The sequence below is a fragment of the Agelaius tricolor genome, unplaced genomic scaffold (assembly GCF_023055355.1).
Source record: "Agelaius tricolor isolate 1412-34295 unplaced genomic scaffold, bAgeTri1.0.p SCAF_58, whole genome shotgun sequence".
NCBI lineage: Eukaryota > Metazoa > Chordata > Aves > Passeriformes > Icteridae > Agelaius > Agelaius tricolor.
Window position 1 is genome coordinate 2,038,727 of NW_027269318.1, and position 21,904 is coordinate 2,060,630.

Genomic DNA, 21,904 nt, shown 5'->3' on the forward strand with positions numbered 1-21,904 from the left:
CAGGCCATCATCCATGTATTTCAAAATCTTTGGCTCCCCTGTACACTTCATGCCAGTTTTGCAGATGGTTGTGGTCACCCCAAGCCAACAGCTCACCTCTCTGCCCCTGTGTGTCATATACCATCTCTATGCTGCAATAGCACCTACATAAAGGCAGGCACAAGTGCTTCCAGGCACCTTGTGTGCCCCTGGAGCACATGAACACATCCCTGTTAGCATTCCTGCTGTGGCACATCAGCAGTGCAGGCACATTAGGAGCAGCAGGATCAACCTCTCAGTGTGGTTTTGGGCTCACGTCCCCAGAGCAGCAGGGCTGAGGGCACAGAGCTGCAGCCCCTGTGCCCAGAGAGGCAGGAGCAGAGGGCACCTCAGGGTCTGTCACACAGCTTTCCCCTCAGAGCAGAACGTTGCAGAGTCCTGCTGTGGCTGTGGCCGTGGTGAGAGGCCAGGCAGAGCGAGTGCAGCAGAAGAGGGACCCACTGCCCTGCACACCTGTGCAGCTACAGCCGTGGTGCTCAGGCATTCCTTGAGCCAGAGGCAGTAATGGAGCTTGCTTACAGCAGATCTTAAAGGATGGGTAGTGCTTCCTTTTCTTCATAACTGTGTCTTATGTCACAGGATAAAACATTTCCCTTCACCTTGTCGAGGGAGTGGTGCAGCCCAGGCAGTGTGACCCTGCTCACTGTGACCCTGCACTGTGCCCTGGCTGCTCTCTGCCCAGGGGCAGCAGTCCCAGGACACATTCCTTCCCACCAGCAGCAAGGTCCTCAGTGCTGCACAAGCACGGCCACCCTGCCCCAAGCTCCTGAGCCACGTAACCCAGACATGGCACCTTCATGAAAGGGGCTTGACTGAACACCCATCACACATGTCCCTCTGAGAAGCAGGTGGGTGCACAGCTCTGAGTGCACATGCCATCATCGCTTGGCATGTCAGGTGAGCTCTGTCAGAACAGTCTTCAAAGAAATGAAGAAGTCATTCTCAGGTTGGTATAAAGAACAGGATTTATTCCAAACATCTTTGGGTACAGACCAAGCAACATGACTAAAGACAGGACCACAGCAATCATCCAGGGCACCAGAGTTGCCTAGTACAGGCTAGGGTATTTGGATTTGGGATAGGGAATCTGATATCCTACTACTAAGCCTGTGATCCATGCAGTGTCTTTGCTTCTTGTACCACAAAATCCCCTAATTCCCATACCTCCTTTTGTTAGTCTGGAGTCTGGCCGGATTAGTATGGACAAACAGAACACTCCAAAACAGGTGCATGATACAGAGCACAAGGCTGGCTGGGACTGGGACACAGCAGCAGGCTTGGCACAGGGGGCTGATGTGGCCAGGCAGGATGGGGTCACCCCTAGTAGAGAATGTCCTCGAAGCCGAGCAGCAGGAACTGGTGCAGGGCACTGGGCAGATGCAGCTGGGACAGGACCAGCAGCAGCCGGCCCTCCAGGAGGCTCCTGAGCGTGCAGCGAGCCAGGTGCTGCAGGGAGCGAGGTCTGTGCCCCAGGGAGAAAAGGGACTGGTAGAAACATGGGTATTTCTATAGAGAGAAAAAAGGACCAGAGGCATGCACAGCTGAAGATATCACCCTGGGACCAGAGGTAGAACCAGATATCCACTTGCCTCACTATGGAGCATCCTCCCCATCCCCAACAGCCCCATCCCTGTGCCTGCAGCCCCCCTGGCAGCCCCAGCTCCACCCATCCCTCCAGGCCGAGATGGCCCTGGCAGAACCCACCAGAGCCTAGACACGTGTTCCTCAGCAGCAGCCAGCACTGGTTCCCTTACCTGCACCACCTCTGCTGGAACTGCTGCCAGCCAGTCCTCGGAGACGTGCACGTGGCTGTAGCTGTTTACCAGGGCCTCGATGACGCGTGGGCAGCTGTGGCAGCACCGCAGCACCTGGCACGGATAGACAGATGCCTTGAGAGGCCACCTGGAACACCTGGAACAGGGGCTGAACAGCGTTAAAGGGATAAAGGAGGGATTGATTAAAAGGCCTTCAAAGGATGCACCTTGGGCAGTACAAGAGCCTGGCTGAGGCTACACCCAAGATGGACTCCGAGTCACGAGTTGTCATATTTTTATAAGTTTTGGTCCATTTACATATTGGGGTTAATTGTCCAATTACAGCTCCAGGTTATGCAGCCCCATCCTCCCAGTTTGCTCTCCTCAATTCACTGTTGTTTACAGGTTTTGGGCCTGAAGCTGGAATGGTATCCTTGGTTCTGGGGCTGGAAAGGTATTGTTTTGTCTGACTAAGCTGTGAAGAGAGCTTGCTAACACTTTATGCAAAGTTCAGAGTTATGCACTAATGCAGTACAGAATCTGGAAAATATGAAAGCTAAAAAGGCATCAAGAGCAGGTGATCATCATCATTTGGCAAGATCCTGCAAGCCCCACTCACCTCCTAAAGTACTGCTCAACCAGATGTAGTAAACCTGGTGAACTCCTGTCCTTCCCTCATTCTGACCCAGGAGAGCAAAACCACTGCAGCTATGGAGCACCAGAACATCCCCCCTTGCAAAGAGGAGGGCTGAGCCATCACTCAACATGCACAGCATGGCTGCCTTCAGCACAACCCACAGCTCCTCCTCAGACACAGGGACCATCGTGCATGGCTGGGGTGATGATCTCCACCAGCTTCACTGCTGCAAGGAGCTCATAAACACCAACCCTTTGCTTTACACCAGACACCTTACCTCACATTGCAGTAGTTAGAGCATAAGCCATTCCAGGGCAGGGACTGGCATTCATTTTGTGATCAGACAGAGCACAGCACACCATGCCTCTTTTGAGGGCCACACCGGGGGCTCAGGGATGCAGGATTGTGCCTCTTTGGCTGCAGAGACATCTGTACCTGTGTCTAGAGCAGCGCTGTGCCCATGTCAAGGGTGGCACAGAGCCGCAGAGGACTTCACAGGTATTTGTACAACATCTCTGGTGTGTCCCACGCTGGTGTAGGTGCAGGTGACACACCAGTGCCATGTACCCAGCAACAGCGCAGCCTTTGGAGAGCACCCCACCCAGGCAAAGCCGCACCGACGCAGATTTCCCTGGCTCCGGGCTGCCACTCCCCATGGCCCAGGCCAGCAGTAGCTGTCAGAGTCTATTCTGGCTGTACCAGTGATCCTCATTATCTGGCGTTAATAGGAGATTAATTAGTGTTAATTGTTGATTTTCCTGTATTTTCCCAAAGGGGAGAGCAATCTGCTGATCTCCGGGCTGGGTAATTATTGCAGTGCTCAGGAATTAAGACAGGAAATTAACCCTTTGTCTGCGGGTGTTTTGCAGAGACAGCAGGAGCTGGAGGGTGTGCCCCTGAGAAGAAACACCTCCAGAGGAAAAGGACCAACAATTTCTAGAGCAAGTAATTATGGAAACTGGGTGAGTTCTGTCCACACAGCTTAGCAGACAAGCAGGAGAGTAATACCGCAAAACACACCCCAGGAGAAAGCATCAGGGATTCCCATGCCAATAACGCCAGTTCTCCCTTCCCAGACCCTAGGCAGGGCAGGACAGCGAACAGGCTGCCTCGGAACAAGCCCGGCTGTGACAGGAGGGCCCACGGGGGCCCTGGTGCCGCTCACAGCCTTCCCCTCCCACCCAGTCCCCGCACCTTGAGGAGGGAGCCCGGCCAGACGCGCACGGCGCCGTGGTTGAGCAGCGCTCGCACCACGAGCTCCGGGCGGTGCTCCCGCTTGTAGGCAGCCACCTGCAGGATGTTGTGCAGGGCCGTGTTGCCGCCGTAGTTCATGACATTGACATTGGCACCCCGGGCCAGCAGTAACTCCGCGATTTGAGCGTTGGCATTCTTGCAGGCCAGGTGCAGCGGGTGCTGCCGGTCCCGGTCCTCGGCGTTGACGCTGGCACCGCTCTCCACCAGCAGCTGGCACACCCGGTAGTAGCGGTCCATGTCCTGGGGCTGGTGCTGCTGGGCACAGGCAGCATTCAGCGGTGTTTGCCCCTCCTTGTTCCTCACGTCCAGCTGAGCCCCGTGCTGCAGAAGCAGCTGGACGTGCTCTGCCAGGCCGTGCCGCGATGCCACATGCAGCGCTGTGTCCTGCTCCTCCTCCGTCTGACTGTTCACACTGGCACCGTGCTGCAGCAGCTGCTGGACACACCTGTGCGGGCCAAGGCGACTTGCTGACCATTCCTCATCTCCACCTCCCAGCTCCCACATCTGTACCATCCCAGCTTTTCCCCAGAGTCCGAAAATCCCTGCTCCTCGTGCCCTGGAGCAGCGTTTTTAAGCCGGGATGACTGGTGAGCAGAGATGCTGCCACCCTGTGCAGCTAACTCTGCACAGACCTCCTAAGTGTTGTCACACCTGGTGCCTGCTCACACGCGCAGTGGATCTGCACAGGAGCACCCTGAACATTACAGTGTGACCACCGGCTCCTCAGCTGCACCTGCTAAGGACACGAGCTTGAAGTCACCTGCTGGACCTCAGGGGTGATCCCGGTCCAGGACCAGGTACCAGGGCCAGCCCCGTTCGCACCCACCAGCCCATCCTCAGGGCTGACGAGGGACCCCTCCCACGCGGGATTAGCCTTGAGGGGCGGGAGGCTGGCTGCTCCTCCCGGCAGGACTCACCCGATGGAGTCGGAGCTCTTGCAGAGGTGCAGGGGCCGGTAGCCCTGCTCGGAGACGGCCTCGGGGTCGGCCCCGGCGCGGAGCAGCAGCCGCACGCAGGAGGGGCTGGCGGCCGCGCAGGCCTCATGCAGGGCCGTCCTGCCCCCCGGGGCCAGGTCCACGGCGGCGCCGCGCAGCAGCAGCAGCCGCAGGCACTCCGTGTAGCCCCGGCCCGCCGTGATGTGCAGCGGCGTGGTCAGCTCCTGCTCGTAGCTCAGCGACCACAGTCCTGCGGGGGAACAGAGCTCAGCGAGCCACATCCAGCCGCGGCGCACAAACACCTGCCCTTTTCCTTGAGGTACATCCCCCTGAGAGACGAGTGTTCCCCCTCAAGGGACATCAAGTCCCTTCCCTGCAAGATGCTGCACTGGGCCTGGCCCCAAGGCAGAGATCCCTGGAAAGCTCTCAGGCCACACAGCCGTGTGGGAGACAGGGAGCTCCCGTGTGCAGACAGGGAGCTCCAGGGACCAGCAGCCCGCAGCAGAGGCTGCTCTGGGCACTGTGCCCTTCACCTGTGCCTCAGGGGGGACACGGGGCTGTTGCTCTCTGGGGTGCAGCAGATGAAGGGTCTGGGGCACGAGCAGGGCTGATGGCAGTGAGGTGGCTGGGCCAAACACCGTGTGTGAAGCGCCACAAACACAAGGAACCAGGCCGTAGAGAGGTGTCACAGCCAACTACCACACACACAGGGACTCAAACAAGCCCTGAGTGGGCTGCAGACAACAAGCTACAGCAGAGCTGGACATCTAGAGCCTAGGAGAGAGCAAGGGGCTGAAATGTGCCAGCTCTCAAAGATGCTGACCCAGCACAACCCACCGCTGAGGTGGTGCTTTCTGCTGGCTAACTGCCTGCAGATTCTACAAGAAAAAATCTCCTTAAACTGTGCTTCTTACTGCCTACTCAGACTGAGCTGGAGACATCCCAGACTGCATGGTGTGTTCCACACTGCATCCTCTCAGCTCCTTCTTGCAGAAGTGGAACGTCTGTGTTTTCCAGGGCCAGGTTCAGACTGCACCATCTCAAAGGTCTAACTCCTGTTATGACAGCCATCACAGGCTGTCCTGTTGTGACAGGCCCATCTCAAAGGTCTAACCCATGTTGTGTCAGTCTGGCACAACCCACAGTGGGAGCACACAGCACACAGCAGGCTGCACACAGAGCAGCTCCCAAGCACTTGAGGCAATCCCTGTGGGAAGGACCGGGTTTCCTGGAAGCAGCCTGTGCTCTCAGAAACAGGAACCCCTTTCCACAAGGAACACAGGAGAACCTGACCACATCCCCACGCTCTTGTTCCCGTTCCCGCTGCTCTGCAAGACAAGGAGCACCCATAACCCAGAACCCCAGCAGCAGTGCCCCACAGCCCAGGCTGAGCCCCACTGCAGCCATGCCCCACAGCCCAGGCTGAGCACCACAGCAGTCGTGCCCCACAGCCCACAGCCCAGGCTGAGCGCCACAGCAGCCGTGCCCCACAGCCCAGGCTGAGCCCCGCTGCTCCCCGTACTCAGCCCGCGGGGGTTGAAGCGGTAATTCTTCCACTCTTCCAGGTCACTGGTGTCAAACACAGTGCGGGGGCTCAGGTTGTTCTGAGGATCTTGGAGGATCTTGGCTATGGTGCCCTGATCCCCAGCCAGCAGGGCCTGCCAGAACACCTGGGCAGGGCCGTGTGCCTGCCGTGTGCGGATGGGCTCCCGGCTCTCGTCTCTTCCGCCTGTGGTGCTGCCCATAGCACCCAAGCAGGCTCTCCTCAGAGAGCAGGACAGGACCTGCTGGTGCACCAGCCAGGCTCTGAGGCACAGCCCCACCAGCAGCCTTGTTTGGGCTGAGAGTCTGCCTGCCTGCCAGGCAGCCCAGGGCGTTCCCAGGGAGGGGGAACACATCACACCCCTCTCTTTGGCTCAGGCTGGGCACAGCTGAAGTCTCAGCTGTTCTATTCTGGGAAACCTTGTGACCAAACACTGGGGCCAAGAGGCTGATAAAGGCTCTCCACTCAGGCAGCAGTACCTCAGCAGTGCCCTGCTGTGAAGGGGAAACCTTCAGGAAGGGCAGGGGAGCTTGAAGGGTAGAAAAGGGGACAAGGCATCACTAAGACAACAGAGAGGGAAATGGTGTCATGCCTACTCAGCGTGTTGCCCAGTGCTGCCCAGACCACAACAGCATGACCCCAGCAGCTCCACACATATCTCCATGCCTTAGTTCACCTCTTGGCTCCACACGTCTCCAGCACTGCACACCCATCTACCAGTTGCACCTGAGCCATTGGAAGCACTAGGAAGATTTTTAACAAGCTACAGGGCAGCTAGTTTTAATCAAAGCCAAAGAAATGGTAGAAATAGGTACAAGGATGGGAAAAATTGGAGGTAATTATCCTTTAGATCCTTTCCACTTCCTCCTCTTTTTTGATATCCAGCCTTGCACAGAGCCCCTGCGTAACTTTAGTGCTCCCTTTCAGCCCTCAGACACTCCCCTGGCTTGGGCGCTCACTGCAGTGCTGTCACCTGAGCTGGTGCTTTCCTCTGAGCCCACCTGGCTCACACAACCAGCCTGCCCACCTGGGTCACAGCAGAGCATGCCCTGCTCACTGGCATTAGCACCGTGCACATATTGGCCACACCATGTGATCTAGAGAACACGTCAAACTGCATGGAAGGCTAGTGGAGTTCAGTCTAATTTTGTGTCATGGAACTACTCAGATCATGCAGCTAAACACCAGTTAAGTGACCCCAAGAGATCACCAAGCAACAACTACCAGAGGACTAGAGCCGAGTGTAAGACAGGGAACTTTACTCTTCTCAGTAATGAAAATAAATGAGCAAGTCCTATGCTGACAGTATCCAGTTTGCTCTGTGTGTGCAAACTTCACCTTGTCTAACTGAAATGTACCTACAAAAAGGTAAAGAAAGGGAAGCCCCTGGCAGATGTTCTCACCTGATGGGACCCTCTATTTACCCAAGGATGTAAGCAGGTATCCCATGGAAGCTTGAGGTTCCCAGTCATGCACCAGGGAGGCAGCAAGTGGTGTAAGTATCAATCGGACCAGATGGTTTACACTTCCTCTGGGCACCTTAAAATGCCAGCAAGGTGATCTGGGAAGGACAAGGTCACTAGAACCTCCTGTTAAGGTCACTGAGTTCTGGGAACCTGTCCCTGCACGGTCAGTGAGATACAGAGACAAGCCTCAGTAGCACGAAGGTTTGTTTTGGTTTTCTGCATTCTGATCTGACAAATTTGGCAGCACATTTTTGCTCTGTGCTTGAGGAATAATCTTGTTTGATTGGGTTTTTTATGTCTTGAAACTTTGTTGGTTAGAGAAATTTCTGCATGAGGTTGTTTCACGTTGTTCCATTTTCTCTGGGCACAAACCTTTACCAGCAGAGAGAGACTGGCTGCTCCAGTGCCTGCCAGCCTGACACAAGACAGGAGTTACCACACTCAGTCTGTATTTTACTGACAAGTGATCTCACTTACACGAAAGGTAACACCTTCACTTACACAAAAGGTAACACCTTCAGTGATTCCATTCCTAAGTAGACTGTAACAATTCAAAACCTGGGTCTTACAAATCTTGCAGCTCAGTAAATAATCTTCATCACTCTCAAGTAGGAGCATGTGCCTTGGCAAGCCCATGCACCCTGTTTGTCTCTTGCTGCAGTGGATCCCCACAGAATGCTGTTGTCTGTCTCAGCACCAGGACATTTGGCCTGCTCCCTTGGGAAAGCAGAGCTTTCATTTCAGCTTTGTCAACAGCTCTTCCATTCTCCTATGGGTGGCTTTTGCCACCAGCCAGGACAAATACAGTTAAAGGCCTTCCCCACTTGACGCTCTTAAATTCTGGGAGTCTGCCTGCACCAGGTCACCAGGTGACAGCAGCAAGAGCAAGGGCACACCCGGGGTGCCCAGCACACCTCTGCCTCGGACACACACACCAGCTGTACTGCTTACTGAGGAACTTATGGAGCATGCTGATGAGAAGGCAAGTAAAAGGGACCAGAGAGTGTGGAAGCATGTGTGGTAGCCCCAAGATGTGCCTGCACAAAGTAGAGATGGACAAGTGAGATGTACAGACGGAAAGAAAGACCAAGAATGATCAGCTCCTGCCTCCTGTCACTGAGGAAAGTTTGTTTCCACCGTCTTTCTCATAGACTGGATTTCTGCTCCCCTGGTCAAATCTATGTCACGGAACAGAGCAGCATTCTGCTCTGTTCTCTCTGGTGCCTCTCCACCCATGCACACTCCCCACCTCACATGTATTTCACATCCATCCCAGCAATCTCTAACAGGACAGTCCTGAGGATGTGCTTCTCTAGCAACTCTTCCAGGGGCCCTGTTCTCATTATTTCCCAATGGATCTGCCTCATGCCACCTTCAACAAGCCCACTACTACTTGTTGTACAACCTCAGAGACTTCCTTCCTCACACTAAAGCTGTTCTTCTCACCTCCTTCCACCACTGGGGATTCCTTTCAATATTTTTCTCAGGTGCCTGAGCCCTATCCTTGGACCCCATCCTGGGCATTTTCTGTCCCCGCCATGTCCCAGTCCCTCATACCCACCACGTTTGCTGCTAGTCCAGCGCAGCTCATCGCCCCTGGTCTCGATGATGAGATTGATGGCCGAGCTCTTGGTGAAGTACTTCTGCACCATGTCCAGGTCTCCAGTGAAGAGTGCATTCTGGACCAGCAGGTCCTGGCACTGCAGTGGCTCCAGGCGGCCATGCAGGTGTCCCCAGCCACGTGGGCTCAGGCTGTGCTCGCTGTGCTGGGAGCTCACACTGCAGGAATCCTTCCAGGGAGTTGGCTGCAGCACTCGCTGAGGGGCAGAGCGGAGAGGAGAGGTGCAGTCCATCACAGGTAACTCACCAGAGGAGGCTGAGCCACACAGTGAATGAGCTATTACAGCAAAGACCCTCTGGGTCAAGGGTCTGTCCTCTACAGGCTGCTCCTGGGTTCCAGCTCCCCTGCATCTGGCTGGACTCAGGCAGAGGCCTGAATCACCCAGTATAAATAGCCTGGCTTGGCAGCTCCTCATCACCATCCCCCCTTCTTCCAAGAGCTTATTTTCAGCTGCTGGGTGCAATCACCAGCACGGACTAGGCACATGAGAGGGGTGGCAGGCAGCCTGGAATGCTCTTTGTGCTTGCTGGCTCTGCAGAGAGCCCCTGCTCCACACAGTGCTCCCACAGAGAGACAGGCAGAGCAAGGTGGGGCAACCACGGCAGGGAGGCAGCTGGGAGAGGGGACTTGGGAAAGGCCTGGATCAGACTCGGGCTCAGAAGTGATAAAGTCCCAAGGACAGAGCTCTTCCCCACAGGCAGCTCCACAGGGACCAAAGGACCCTGACAAGTACCACACGCTGCTCTGGGAATCAGCCCCTTCCTGGGGCAGCAAGGCTGGCTGCCCACAGGGCTGGGCAGGATACAGAAGGGCAGAGAGGGGAGCCCTGAGAAAAACAGCCTGTACAATACTCTCACATTGGTTCCAAACTCTAGTCAAGTTCTTCGTGGTGTGGCTGGAGGTGCTGATCAAACAGGGAGACAGACTTTGCTTGTGTTCCTGTTGGCAGCTGTTTCCAGAGCAGAGCAAAGAGAACCTTGAAGCTGAAGAGGGTCCATGAACCAGTCCCAGGACTGGGATCATGCCAAACATTCCCATTGCCACAGCACAGCTTCTCTGTGCTAGTGCAGCATGCCCTGGTGCTGGGCTGGGAGCACATTGTTCTCCTGAAGGATGCAGTGGCTGCATCCCCAGCTCCTCTGTGGAGCCGGCACTCTAGCTGCAGAGTCTCCTCCAGCCAGGTGAGGGGTCAGAGCAGCAGCCCTGACTTGGGGAACTTTAAGTTCAGGAAGTCTGTATTCCCTAAGAGATGAGGAAGAGGACAAGCTAAGAACTCTTAGTTCCTCTCCAACCTGTCTTTACAACTTGTGCTGTTCCTGGAACCAATGCCATAATTTTCACCCAGTTAGGGGCTTGGGACCAGAATCCCAAACGAGCCCCTCTCACTCAGCACTGTTCCCACATCCAAGGCCATCCAGGAAAGGTCCCTGGGAGGAGCACCCTGCCTGCAGGTGTCCCCCACCCATTGCCCCTGCTCACACTCAGCATTTCACACACCTGGGTCTGCATGTCCTTGACTGCACCAGCTACCCTGGACATTTTCTCCTGTTCCCATGGCTAACAACAAAAAAATCCCTAAAACCACTTCAAACAAACCAATCAACCCAAAACTACAAACAAAAAACCCACACAGAAAGGAAAAACAACAAAAAACCCCACCAAACCCACAAAACACAAGCAGACTCCTTCAGCATCTCCAAGCCCTGCACCCACAGGTGCCAAGTAGGAAAGTCCACAGGGACGCTGAGGGTCCTCAGCTGCAGGCAGAGAAAAGGGGTGTCAGAGCCATCCATTTCCTAGCCAGAATGGCAGCCAGCTGGGTCACTGAGAAAGAGACAAATGTCAGAATACAACGTGTCTGTAAGTGCACTTGGGGCTTTCATCCTCACCCCACCAATGTTTGGTCACAAGGCAGCACTGAGAAAAACCACCCTGGCTAGGAGAGTCTGAACATGGTCAGGAGGAAGAGGATAAGGACTGAATTCTGCCTCGGCCTCCCACACAGGATTTCCATCTTGCATGGCTTGAGGGGGCACAGAGGGTGCCCAGAGAGCAGCAAGGCCACTCTTCCAGCCAGCATTAACCAGCACCCACAGAACTGCTGCTGCTCCATCAGCTCCCTCACACCAGTCCCTCCAGCTCGTGCATGTGCCATGGACATTCAGGAGCACAGGATTGTCCTCAGCTTCAGAGCCAGCCCAGGACAGCTGACACAACTCCTCCAACAGTGCCCTGAGCAACCCAGCTGAAAGCCCTGGGACTTCAGGGTCAGGAACCTGCAGTGACACAAGTCAAGGGCTGGTCAGAAAGCGACCACAGGTGAACGCCAGGAGCCCTGAACAAGAGTTCCATCACCAGGCATGGCCCACACACCTCCATTCCCATGGACAGCACCCAGGTGACATGACCCGGCTGTGCCTTACCCCTCACCCCAGAGGACACCACGTCTATCTTGTCACACGAATGTCTCCATAAGGCCAAGCACTGCAGCCATGGTGGGGGAGAGGCATTGAGAGCCTCAGAAGGAGGCTGTGTGGGGAGGGAGCAGCGTGCGTGGAGACGAGCCTGTAACGAGTTTGTAATATGCATGTGTGGCACGGCCCGAGCAGCGTCATCACAATGGCACAGGCACTTTCCCGCCTCATTGCCTCCCAAATGGATTTTAAATATCATTCCGAGGACACAATTATTTAAAACGCTGAACTAAACACTCACTAATGGGAAAACGGCGTGTGGCCTGCAGCAGCCATTCCTCATGGGGCCACTCTGCCCATGTCATCCTCTCCTCCAGCCCCACACCCGCCATGGGGCCACATGGCAGCATCCTCTTCCTCAGAGGCCAAACAGGGCACCTGTGCTGAGCCCAGGCCAGTCATATTGCTTATGTGAGAGCACACCTTGAGTCCCCATCCCAGTGACCTCCAGCCCCAGAGCAGCTTCCAGGCACCAGGGACACTGCGAGTCTCCCCAGGGCTCCAGGTCAGGGTCACCTCACCAGACAGCAGGTCTTCCTGTCTCTGCCCAGTTTGGCATCAGGTAATGCAGGGCTACACTGGGAGAGGACAAGGATGAGAAAAAGGATGCCTCCTGACCCCCTTTATATGGCCCTGGAAGTTGTGGTTACAACATAGGATTTACTTTTTCACTTGGTCTCAGTACCTCCCAGACCCCCAGGCACAATCCTGAGCAGGGGAGATGAAGAAAGCAGCATTATTGTGGGAAGCCAGAGCACACAGAGCATGAAAAGAGAGAAAAACCCCAAGGAAACGAACTCTTTGTAGCAATCCTTGCTGGGGAGAACACAGGTGGAGGCAGCTCCAAGGATGCTCGGTGCCATTACAGCACTGGCAGCATCAGGAGTGACAGAGCTTCAGGCAACAGTGCATGGGTGATGGGGGAGTGCCTGCCTGACCTTTGAGCATGCCCCATCTCCTTTCCTCCACGCAGGGATTCCAAGGCCACCACAAGCTGCCAGCCCTCAGAGACAGCAGCCAAGCCCAGCCTAAAGAGAAGGGAGGTGACCCAGAGCAGCGCCATCCCCAACGCAAGCAGCTGAGCACAGAGAGGGCGAGAGTCCATTGCGAGAGTCCATTGCTGCAACCCCAGCTGTACATCAGAGGTTCATATTTTAACAGCTTTGGCATCACCAGGGCTATCCATCACCAGCTCATTTTCCTCCTGTGCTGTTTGGAGCAGTGTCTGATGAGACACCAGAGCACCACCTGGCAGCACGGCTGCCAAGGGACACTACATGGCAAGGGGAATACACAAGGTCTGCACACTGCTGCCAGCCTCCACTGCCCAAAAAGCTCCCTCCCCTCAAACGTGCTGCACTCCTAACAGACCTCAGGGATCTCTGCCTGCTGCTCCTCCTCTGTGCCAGAGAAAGAGCACATGCTCTCCAGCCACTGCTCTCTTAGAGAACAGAAAACGGAGCACAGGCACTGGGGATATTTTCATGAATCCTCATTCAGCACTGTAGTGCTCTTTTTGAGAGGTTGAAGAAAGGGACAAAGGAAAAATATTGTTTCTAGCCCACAGACATGCATAGCTTAGTCAGAACATAGAAGTGGGGCCAGGGACATGCAACATGAGAGTGATTTAGGGTTGCAGCACTAAAAACTTGCTGTGAGACCTGCAAGGACATAGGCAGACCTGGACAAAGACAGACTCTCTGGAGCAAGGCAGCCCAGGACGCTTTGGAAGAGAGCCTGCACAGGCTCCAAGTTTTGCTCGTAGTGTAACCTGAGTACTTCTGAGTTGTTCTCACAGTGACCAGTGCTCTGTCACTGGGCAGCAGAGCCTAAAAGCAACTTTGCCGACATCTCACGGGAGCCACAAGCCCAGTGTGAAAGCAGCTGAGCTGCGGCACGGCTCTCAGCAAAGCTCATCAGCTAAACACAGGGTGAGCCCTCAGGAAAAGATAGCCTGCATGACATCCTGTGCAGCATCCCGGGCAGCTCCAGGGGGACTCTGCTGTGGGGAAACGAGCAGGATTCCTGCACAGCGAGAGAGAAACCCCTCACACGGGAAACGTGAACAGAACTGTGGGCAGGTTCAGCGCAGAACTCCCTCGTTCCAAGAGCAACCACCTCCTCCTCCTGCCCCTCGTGCATCTGCACTCCCTGCCACATCTCCGAGGAATGCAGGGATACAGTTAGAGGAGTGTGAGCCCAATCCGCAGCTCCATTCTTCAGGTCTTTGTTGGGGGTGGGGGGGAAGAGGAGGATGTGACACGAAGCAGGATGCAAAAGTGGAGCACTGGAGAACCAAGTACCTACAGCTTTAAATCCTCACTCAGCCGGGGCTCACCCGGTGCTCGATGCTCTATCAGACATCTGCAGGAGACCGCTCTGACTTCTCATAAACCAGCACCTTATCCACAGAGCCAGCCAGGCACCTGCCGAGCGAGCTGGGCTGCCGGCAGAGGAAGGGGCACGGTCCCCGGGCAGTGCTCCGAGCTGGGCTCAGGCAGAGGGAGCCGGGCAGCTTCTCCCATCCGAGCTGGGCTCAGGCAGAGGGAGCCGGGCAGCTGCTCCCATCCGAGCTTCCGCTCACTCCGCAAGGATGGATCCGAGCTCAGGCAGGCAGAGGGACCCATCTCCAGGGCAGGAGCAGAACTGCAGCTCCGGGCTCCCCAGCGCTGCCCATCCCTCAGAGCACGGCTGAGCAGCTGCTGGGAAGGGAAATAAGCTGTAGTGAATGAGTCAAAAGTAAGGAATGTTTCTCCATTGCCTCCTCAAAGATAAAGGTTTGTAAGGTAAACTTTTGATCTGCCTCCAACAACGAACAGAAACGGGTTTATTTTAGAAAATGAGGCACCCCCTTTACTGGTCATTAAAAGAGCTTGTGATTAAAAGCTGGTCATTAAAAGAGGTGATACATGAGGCAAGCAAGTAATAAACTTTTGATACATCAGGCAAACTCGGCCAGATACTAAGGAGCAGCCAATGATATTTTAGCAAGCGAAGAGAGGATCTCCGCACGCCTGCTGTTGATAGGAGTGGCTGTGACCTTGCCACGTTCAACATCTTCTGTAACCAAGTACCTGACCTGCCACAGGAGCTGCAAAGTCTACAAAACGGCAAAGTCTTTGCTGTTCTTGGCTGTCCCGGCTGCTTGTACGAGGCTTTTCGTGCCCCACCCTGCTGGCCTGGCTGCCGTGGCTCTGCTCCCTCTCTGGCTCACTTGCCAGCTCTCAGAGGGAGCCCGCCAGGGAAAGACGCATCACACCAACACAGATCTCCCCCGTTGCACTCTATAGGCCAGCTCTGGACCCGTGGTGGTGGTCACCCCTTTCCTGTGCCTTTCAAAATTATTCTTGGGATTTTCCTTCTTTTCTATTTTCTTTGCTTTTCTCTTTCATGAAGAAAAAAAAAAAAGTTAAATTATCGCTTTGTTTTCCAACATGTCACCTCATTTATGTTTTAATCTCACTTGCAGGTATGTTTAGAACCTAGTTCCTTTCCACAATTATGGATCAAGGCAAAACTTGCCCCTCCTCACCTTAGGCCTCCCACTCTTGGGCTGGACTCTCCCAGGCCTGCCTCCACCCCATGCACGCAGCTGAGCATCCCCACAGCTCTCTGCCCCTAGTGCCAGCACGCACCTCTCCCCACAGCACAGCCACCACGAGGGCTGGAGGGAGGAAAACAGATCCCTCTCCATGCTGTCCTCCAGCCAAAAAGAAACAGAGCACCCAGCACAGCCCTTGGCTCTCTCCCAGCCAGCCCCAGCAGCAGGGATGGAGCTGAAGGGGAGATGCTCAGTGCTGCTGCCTCCTGTGCCCTCTCTAGAAGCACCACGTACATCTAGGCTGGCCCCCACCAGAGATCAGCATCTGTCACAGCTCATGAGACTCAGCAGCACCTCACAGGCTGAGGAAATCCAGGACTGCCCCATTCACTGTCACCTTGAAGGTTAACACAGCTCTGGTTCCTCCTGGTACTCCTACCCTGATAGTGGCTGTGAAGATAAGACATTAGAACCAGGCATCCAGTTCCACCCTGAAGCTGACAAAAGACACTGCAGCAGATTGTCCAGAGAAGTTACAGATGCCCAAGCACCCAAAGCCAGGCTGGACAGGGCTTGGAGCAACCTGGAGGAGCAGAAGGTGTCCCTGCCTGTGGCAGGGAGGGGGACCTGGATGGACTTTAAGGGCCCTTTCAACTGAAACTATTCTATGATCTCCACCCAGAACATGGACCACATGTTTTCTTCACTCCAGCACAGACCCTGAGGCAGCAGCTCTGTGCAAGAATCCAGGAATCCCCACACATCACAGGAAGTTGCTGTGCTTATGGAGCAGCCAAGCCAGCCACCACAGGTGTATGGCTCTGGACACAGCACTCAGCCCTGTGGGCTCCACGTGGACAGACAAAAGAAGGGTGTCCATGCTCCCTTCAGGGCCCTGGATCCCTCCTGTGAGGAGCCCTTGGGGATACAAGGAAAGGCAGTGAGGGCCAGGCATTAACATGATGGTCCAAGGCAGAACACAGCACACCCAGCCCTAGCCCAGTTTAGAGCCCTGCAAGATAAAGCTCTCTTTAGAGGCACTGGAAGCAAGTAGAGGTGATGGCCACATGTCTAGAAAGAAAACAGTTTTTTTTTCTTGTCAGTGAAGCTCATTTTGTTCTGCCTAGCTCAGAAAAGGAGAAAGTTTTCACCAGAAGGAAAAAAAAACCCAAAAAACCAAAAAAAAAAACCCACCCCACAAAACCAGCAAAACTCAAACTAAACAACAGCAATAACAAAAACAATACATAAAAACAGCTAACAAGGAAAAATTCTCATTTGCACAATCCACCAGAAAAAAAACAACAAACAACCAAACAAAGGACAACAGCTTTGAAAATAGTTTATAAACATAAGAAGAACCCTTTACCCAGTGCTAATTTGATCCTATTGGCCCAGGGAGATTTAGCATCTCCTCTGACCAGTATAAACTGATAACTTGGGCAGTCCGGAAGCAGTTGAAGAACAGCAGGAAAGTCAAAGGCAGCAGACGTTTCAGCAGTCAGGAATCTGAAAGCCATAGTAAGGAGTTTGGAGAACTGCAGAGAACCCACCACGCTTCCCATAAGGACCCCAGCTTTGCCCAGGCACACCCTGCAGTCCTGCTCCTAGTTGCACGTGGTTGTTTTCCAACAGCAGCTGCTCTTCCAGCCCTCCCAAACAATCCCCATGGCCACAGTTTAAGCTGCCTCACAATCTGTGATGCCCAGATTAAAGACACGCCCTGTATTTCTATGCGTTTTTTATTTGCAGGCAGACAATTCTGCTTTCTCAGCTGACAAAGAGCCAACGCCTCTCCCGCAGGAGAAGGCGGCGTGCCCAGGCTGGTGTCCCCGGGCTCACTTGCTGCTGGTGTACTTGGTGACAGCCTTGGTGCCCTCAGACACGGCGTGCCGGGCCAGCTCCCCGGGCAGCAGCAGGCGCGCGGCCGCCTGCACCTCGCGGCTGGTGAGGGTGGCACGGTGCCCGTACTGCGCCAGGCGCGACGCCTCCGCCGCCAGCCGCTCCAGCATGTCGTTCACAAACGAGTTCATGATGCTCATGGCCTTGGAGGAGATGGCGAGGTCGGGGTGCACCTGTGGGACCCCAACAGCGGCTCAGGATCACCCACCCAGCACCTGCAGGGAGCGGCAGCTCCGGTCCCGTCCCAGGCAGGGCGCTCTGACTCCAAAGGCCCCTGCAGCTGCCACCCTGAGGGTTTCAAACCACGGGCCACTTCAAACTCAGGATAGGCTCCCATAGTGCTATAGGATTTGGGGATTGCACTGGCAGAAGCCTCCTCACAACCCCCGTGAAAAACATGGCTGTGAGGGATGGAAATACTCCCATCTCCATGTCCTATCTACAGGTTCATGCTGACAACTGTGGCCTAGAAAACTCACGGCCACTTCCAAAAATGCTCTCATCTCCCCATCAAGAATCACAGACATTACTCACAGGGCCAGAAGCAGCTATTTCTACTGTACTCACTTTCATGAAATGATTTCTTCAGGCAGAGCTAAGCACCAGAGCTCATTCCCTCTAGGAAACACTTTCTGCTCTGGATCCATCTCTACTACCCCTGGAATCCACCCCTTCAACTTCCAAGCTTCAGCTGGGCCTCTCCTGTACCTGCACTTACACTGTTTTTTCTCTCCCCATCTCTCTAGAAACCCAGATTTTTCTTCCTTGTTCTTTATGGTGCTAACATACAACAGGCAGAAGTTACTTTATGTACAAGGCAATTTCTAGCAGAAAACAAACATTTACTCACCTGCTTCAATACTTTGTAAATGTAGACTGAAAATGCTTCCTTTCTCTTCGGCTTCCTCTTCGATCTTTTTCCCCCAGAGGCAGCAGCATGACCATGTTTCTTCAAAGGTTCTGGGCTCATCTTAACTCCCAACAGAACAGCCAGCAAGTGCTGCGGGGCTGGTTATATAGCACAGGTAGCAGGACCTACCCTGCCTCAGTTGCAGCCCCCAAGAAGCAGGACAAGTACACACCTGTGGCTGATGATTCCACTTTGCACTAAATGAAAAACAGCTGGCCTGAGAGGAGCTTGGAAGTGACAGATTCAGCTAAACTTTCAGACCTGAGAAGTTTGAGTGTAACCGGGGCAAAGAGGGGCAAGAGCAGAAGCATCTGATTTACAGGGGACATCATTACCAGAGAAGAGCCATTCCCAAGTCCAAAAGGAGTTTGGTGAAAGGAGGGATCTTGCTTTGGTGCAAGTCTGTGAATTGGAATACTCAAGGTACTCCAGAATCAAATGGAATTACATTTGTTCTATGGAACAGGTGATGCCATCAGGGGAAACACAGTAACTGCAGGGAGCATAGGTCCAGAGATGAAAGGATGGCACTGCAAACATCCTACCAGCCAAACTTCCCCTGCTACCTAGCCTGCTCTTGGGATCCCACCTGCTGCACACAACAGGGAGCGTCAGGAGGGGGGCAGTGGAGGGCTGACACCCCAAGTGTGGATTGACCTGTCTTGGAAACCAATTATTACACTAGTGAGGGTAAATGTGACACAGGATTTAGGCATAGCCAGGAAAAACGTGCAGCAGCATAGCAGGGACATGAACAAAACAGAGTTTTCTGTAGGTTGGAGAGAAAAGGAAGCCTTTCAGCAGACACCACTGCAGCCATTTCATAAAGGGGTGATGCCAGTATGCTTGTAGGGTGGGGGAACACACCTGGTTTGGTGGGAGTCTCTGTGCTGACAGGTGGAATCTCCTGCTCAGGTACACACATCATACTGGCACATCCTGAGCAAATCACATCTCCCAAAGAGTGAGCTGGGGGGCTACTCATCAGTCAGTGCTTCTGCTGCTGCTTGTGCAGCCCACAGTGTTTCACTGAGTCACTTTATTCTCAGCCTGTCCTAACGGGGAGGCCCCTGATAACCCTCCCCTGGTGCAAGTAACTGTCACAGTGACAAGGGGGACAGTGCGACAGCGAGGTTCTTGCTCCCAGACACTGAAACCTTCATGATCAGGCAGTGCAGGCCGGAATGGCCATGTCAATGCATTTGTGAAGGAGTATGGGCTCGTGAAGATATGTGGAGTGGGGTCCTCTTGAAACAGGAGTGACTAATACTGGCAGTGAGGAGCAGGGGACATCACCACCTGTGCTTCCTAAGGGGCCCTGTGCTGTCAGGAGCAGTACAGGGTCCCCCTCGGAGGGACATTCCACCACTCCTTGCAATGGGAGCTGTGTTTCCTTGGGCACAGCACACGGGGAGGGACTCCTGTGCTGAAGGAGCTGGGGCTGTTGTATCCCTCCCCAGCTACCACCCTGTTTGTGATACACAGCCTTGCACAGTGATAAACACACAGCTGTCCTTTCTGAAAAAAGCCCATTTAGTTGGAAGGGAGCCCGTTGGTGGAGGAACAGCACCTGGTCACTCAGCATTAGGCGCAGGATGTCTTGACATACCAAGGGTGGAGGCTGGCCCACAGAGCAGTACAGTCAGCTTTGGACCCTCAGCTTTGGAGAATTACGCTCTGCTTCCCTGGACTCTATGGGCTATAGGCTGTACAGGCTGCTGTGCTGGGCCTGCCTCGTGCTGCTGCTGGTTTGTGCTGTATGGATCTACCTGCAGCACACAAAGGGAATCCCACGAGCCTGCCCCTGCCCCCTCTGGCTGTGTTAGAGCCACCCTTGCTTGTGGGCAACAGGCAAGTGTGACTGTGCAGGCGCTGGGTCACTTCTTTTACAGAAACAACCATCCCAGCTCCTGAGGAGCAACTCCTGTAACTTATCAATAGTTTTGCTTTTCTGCAAAACCAGAAAATTCTCAGCTGAAACAGCTTGAAGTGGCACTGCCTCAGCTTGCTGCTGTCTCTGAGATCAGCACTCCAGGACATCTGTCTGCCAGAGCTGCTCCAGCACAGCCCAGCACACTGCCACCACAGAACAGACTGAGGTTAAACCAAGGCTGTTAAAGCACATTTATGGATTCCATTTCACAAGTCCTGCCCTACTGTGACCCCTGGTGCAGCTACAGCTGCTTTTGCTTCAAACGTGTATCTGTGGCCCTTGTTTATACATCAGAGACATGTCTGCATCTGGGAAGTTCCTCTCTCTTTGCAGCAGCAGATAGGTGACAGTGCTCTTCCTGGCTCCATGAGCTACAACAGTGATCCAACCACTGCCCATCATGCTGGCTGTCATCCCAGCATCCCCCAGCCATTCTCAGGATTTACCATTCTCAAAGAACTCAGTGTAAGATTGCATCCTCCATTTATTACTGCAGATCTGAAATGTAGTGAAATGAATTGTTGCCAAATCTTCAGTAAGGAAAAGAAGTACAGGACAAATAGCTCTAGCTTCAGTAAGGACACTGACCTCACCATTCTCAGAGCTACTTCACAACCATTTCCAACTCACCAGCACTTCAAAGAGGAGCACAAACAGACCTGTATTAATCTATTATTGTTAAACTTTGTGGCCCATCAGTCTTTTGAGTAATCACTTCCCTGTGAGTTTTCACACCCTCACTCTATCTGGTAACTTCCAAGTCCTCCACTGTGAGACATTAATCCAGGTGACATTTACTACCATCTAGACCTTTCTGCAAAACTAACTTGGAAGCACTTAAACTAACTGGCATTATTTTCCCAGAAAACACATTATTTTTCTCCTCTCAGGTCATTGCTAGAACCGGTAAAAACCTGAAGGGTCCTTTTTGATCTACTGGAAGCAGCTCACATTCGTCCTGTGGATGACACTCAGTGCTTCCACAGCAGCAGTCACAACTTGGATGGGCCCTTTGGGAAAGAAAAATAAGGAAAGACTTCTTATAAGTCAAAGTCAGTCAGTTGGCACCAAAGAATGCTCTGCATGGGAGCACAACTCCTTCGTTTGTCCTGTCCTTCCATTCACCCAGGCACTCGTGCTGCCAGATGGGCTGCTGGGCTACACAAGCCTGTGGGCTGTCACTCTCATGGGTCAGAAGTTATTAAAACGATGACTTACGATCAAAAAACCTATTAGGTTCAATTTGCTACCTACCTTTCTTTTTAGTACCTTTTATTCTAGTACTAAATTAAAAATGTATTTTATTCAAGCTTCTGTGGCTCAGGGTGAGGTTTGAACACCAACTTTTCCAAAAATCTGTTACTGAGAACAAAAATAACAATTAAACTTCTACAACTAAATCAGCTTAAGTTGATTAGCCTTTAGTTAAACCTGCAAGGAACAAGGAACTAGTTCAGAGTCCAAAATTCCTACATTATTCAGTCTTATTATTGGACAATTCAAGGTGAAGCAAAACTCCGCACCTGAGCCAGTGTGTTTGTAAGAACACAGGCTGGTGTTCCACAGGTCTGTGTTCTGCCTCTAACAATGATCTTCAGAACACTTTCAGGTTGTGTCTGTCACTGTCCATGACAGAGGCACCCGTGGCCTGTTCAGGGACTCGCTGGAAATGCAGTGTTCAGTGTGGCTGAGCTCAGGTGCCCAGGTGAGGGCCCTGCTCAGTGCCTCCAAAGCTCAGCACTCACCACTCCACACCTCTCAGGTTCTGACCACAGCTTTGGTTCTACTGAGGAGCTGAGCATTTAGCAGGAAGGGCTGATCTCACTCAAAGCTCAAGACTTGCTGACTTAACCCAGCACAACCCAACTACCATGGCTCACAAAACAAGGCAAGAC

At 53.7% G+C, this 21,904-nt stretch overlaps 2 protein-coding genes across 2 annotated transcripts; both read right to left on the minus strand.

The window, feature by feature from the left end:
• Positions 1-986: 986 nt before the first annotated feature.
• On the minus strand, positions 987-9,608 carry ASB10 (ankyrin repeat and SOCS box containing 10). Its single transcript, XM_071456336.1, has 5 exons — positions 9,190-9,608; positions 4,602-4,869; positions 3,625-4,129; positions 1,794-1,907; positions 987-1,545 (listed from the first exon to the last, which is right to left on the minus strand). The coding sequence occupies exons 1-5, from the start codon at positions 9,479-9,481 to the stop codon at positions 1,360-1,362; spliced, it is 1,365 nt and encodes a 454-aa protein (XP_071312437.1). The 5' UTR covers positions 9,482-9,608; the 3' UTR covers positions 987-1,359.
• Positions 9,609-17,079: 7,471 nt separating this feature from the next.
• On the minus strand, positions 17,080-18,303 carry H2BK1 (H2B.K variant histone 1). The gene is made up of 2 exons (XM_071456337.1): positions 18,017-18,303; positions 17,080-17,339 (listed from the first exon to the last, which is right to left on the minus strand). Exons 1-2 carry the CDS (start codon positions 18,134-18,136, stop codon positions 17,103-17,105), a joined length of 357 nt encoding a protein of 118 aa, XP_071312438.1. The 5' UTR covers positions 18,137-18,303; the 3' UTR covers positions 17,080-17,102.
• Positions 18,304-21,904: the final 3,601 nt, after the last annotated feature.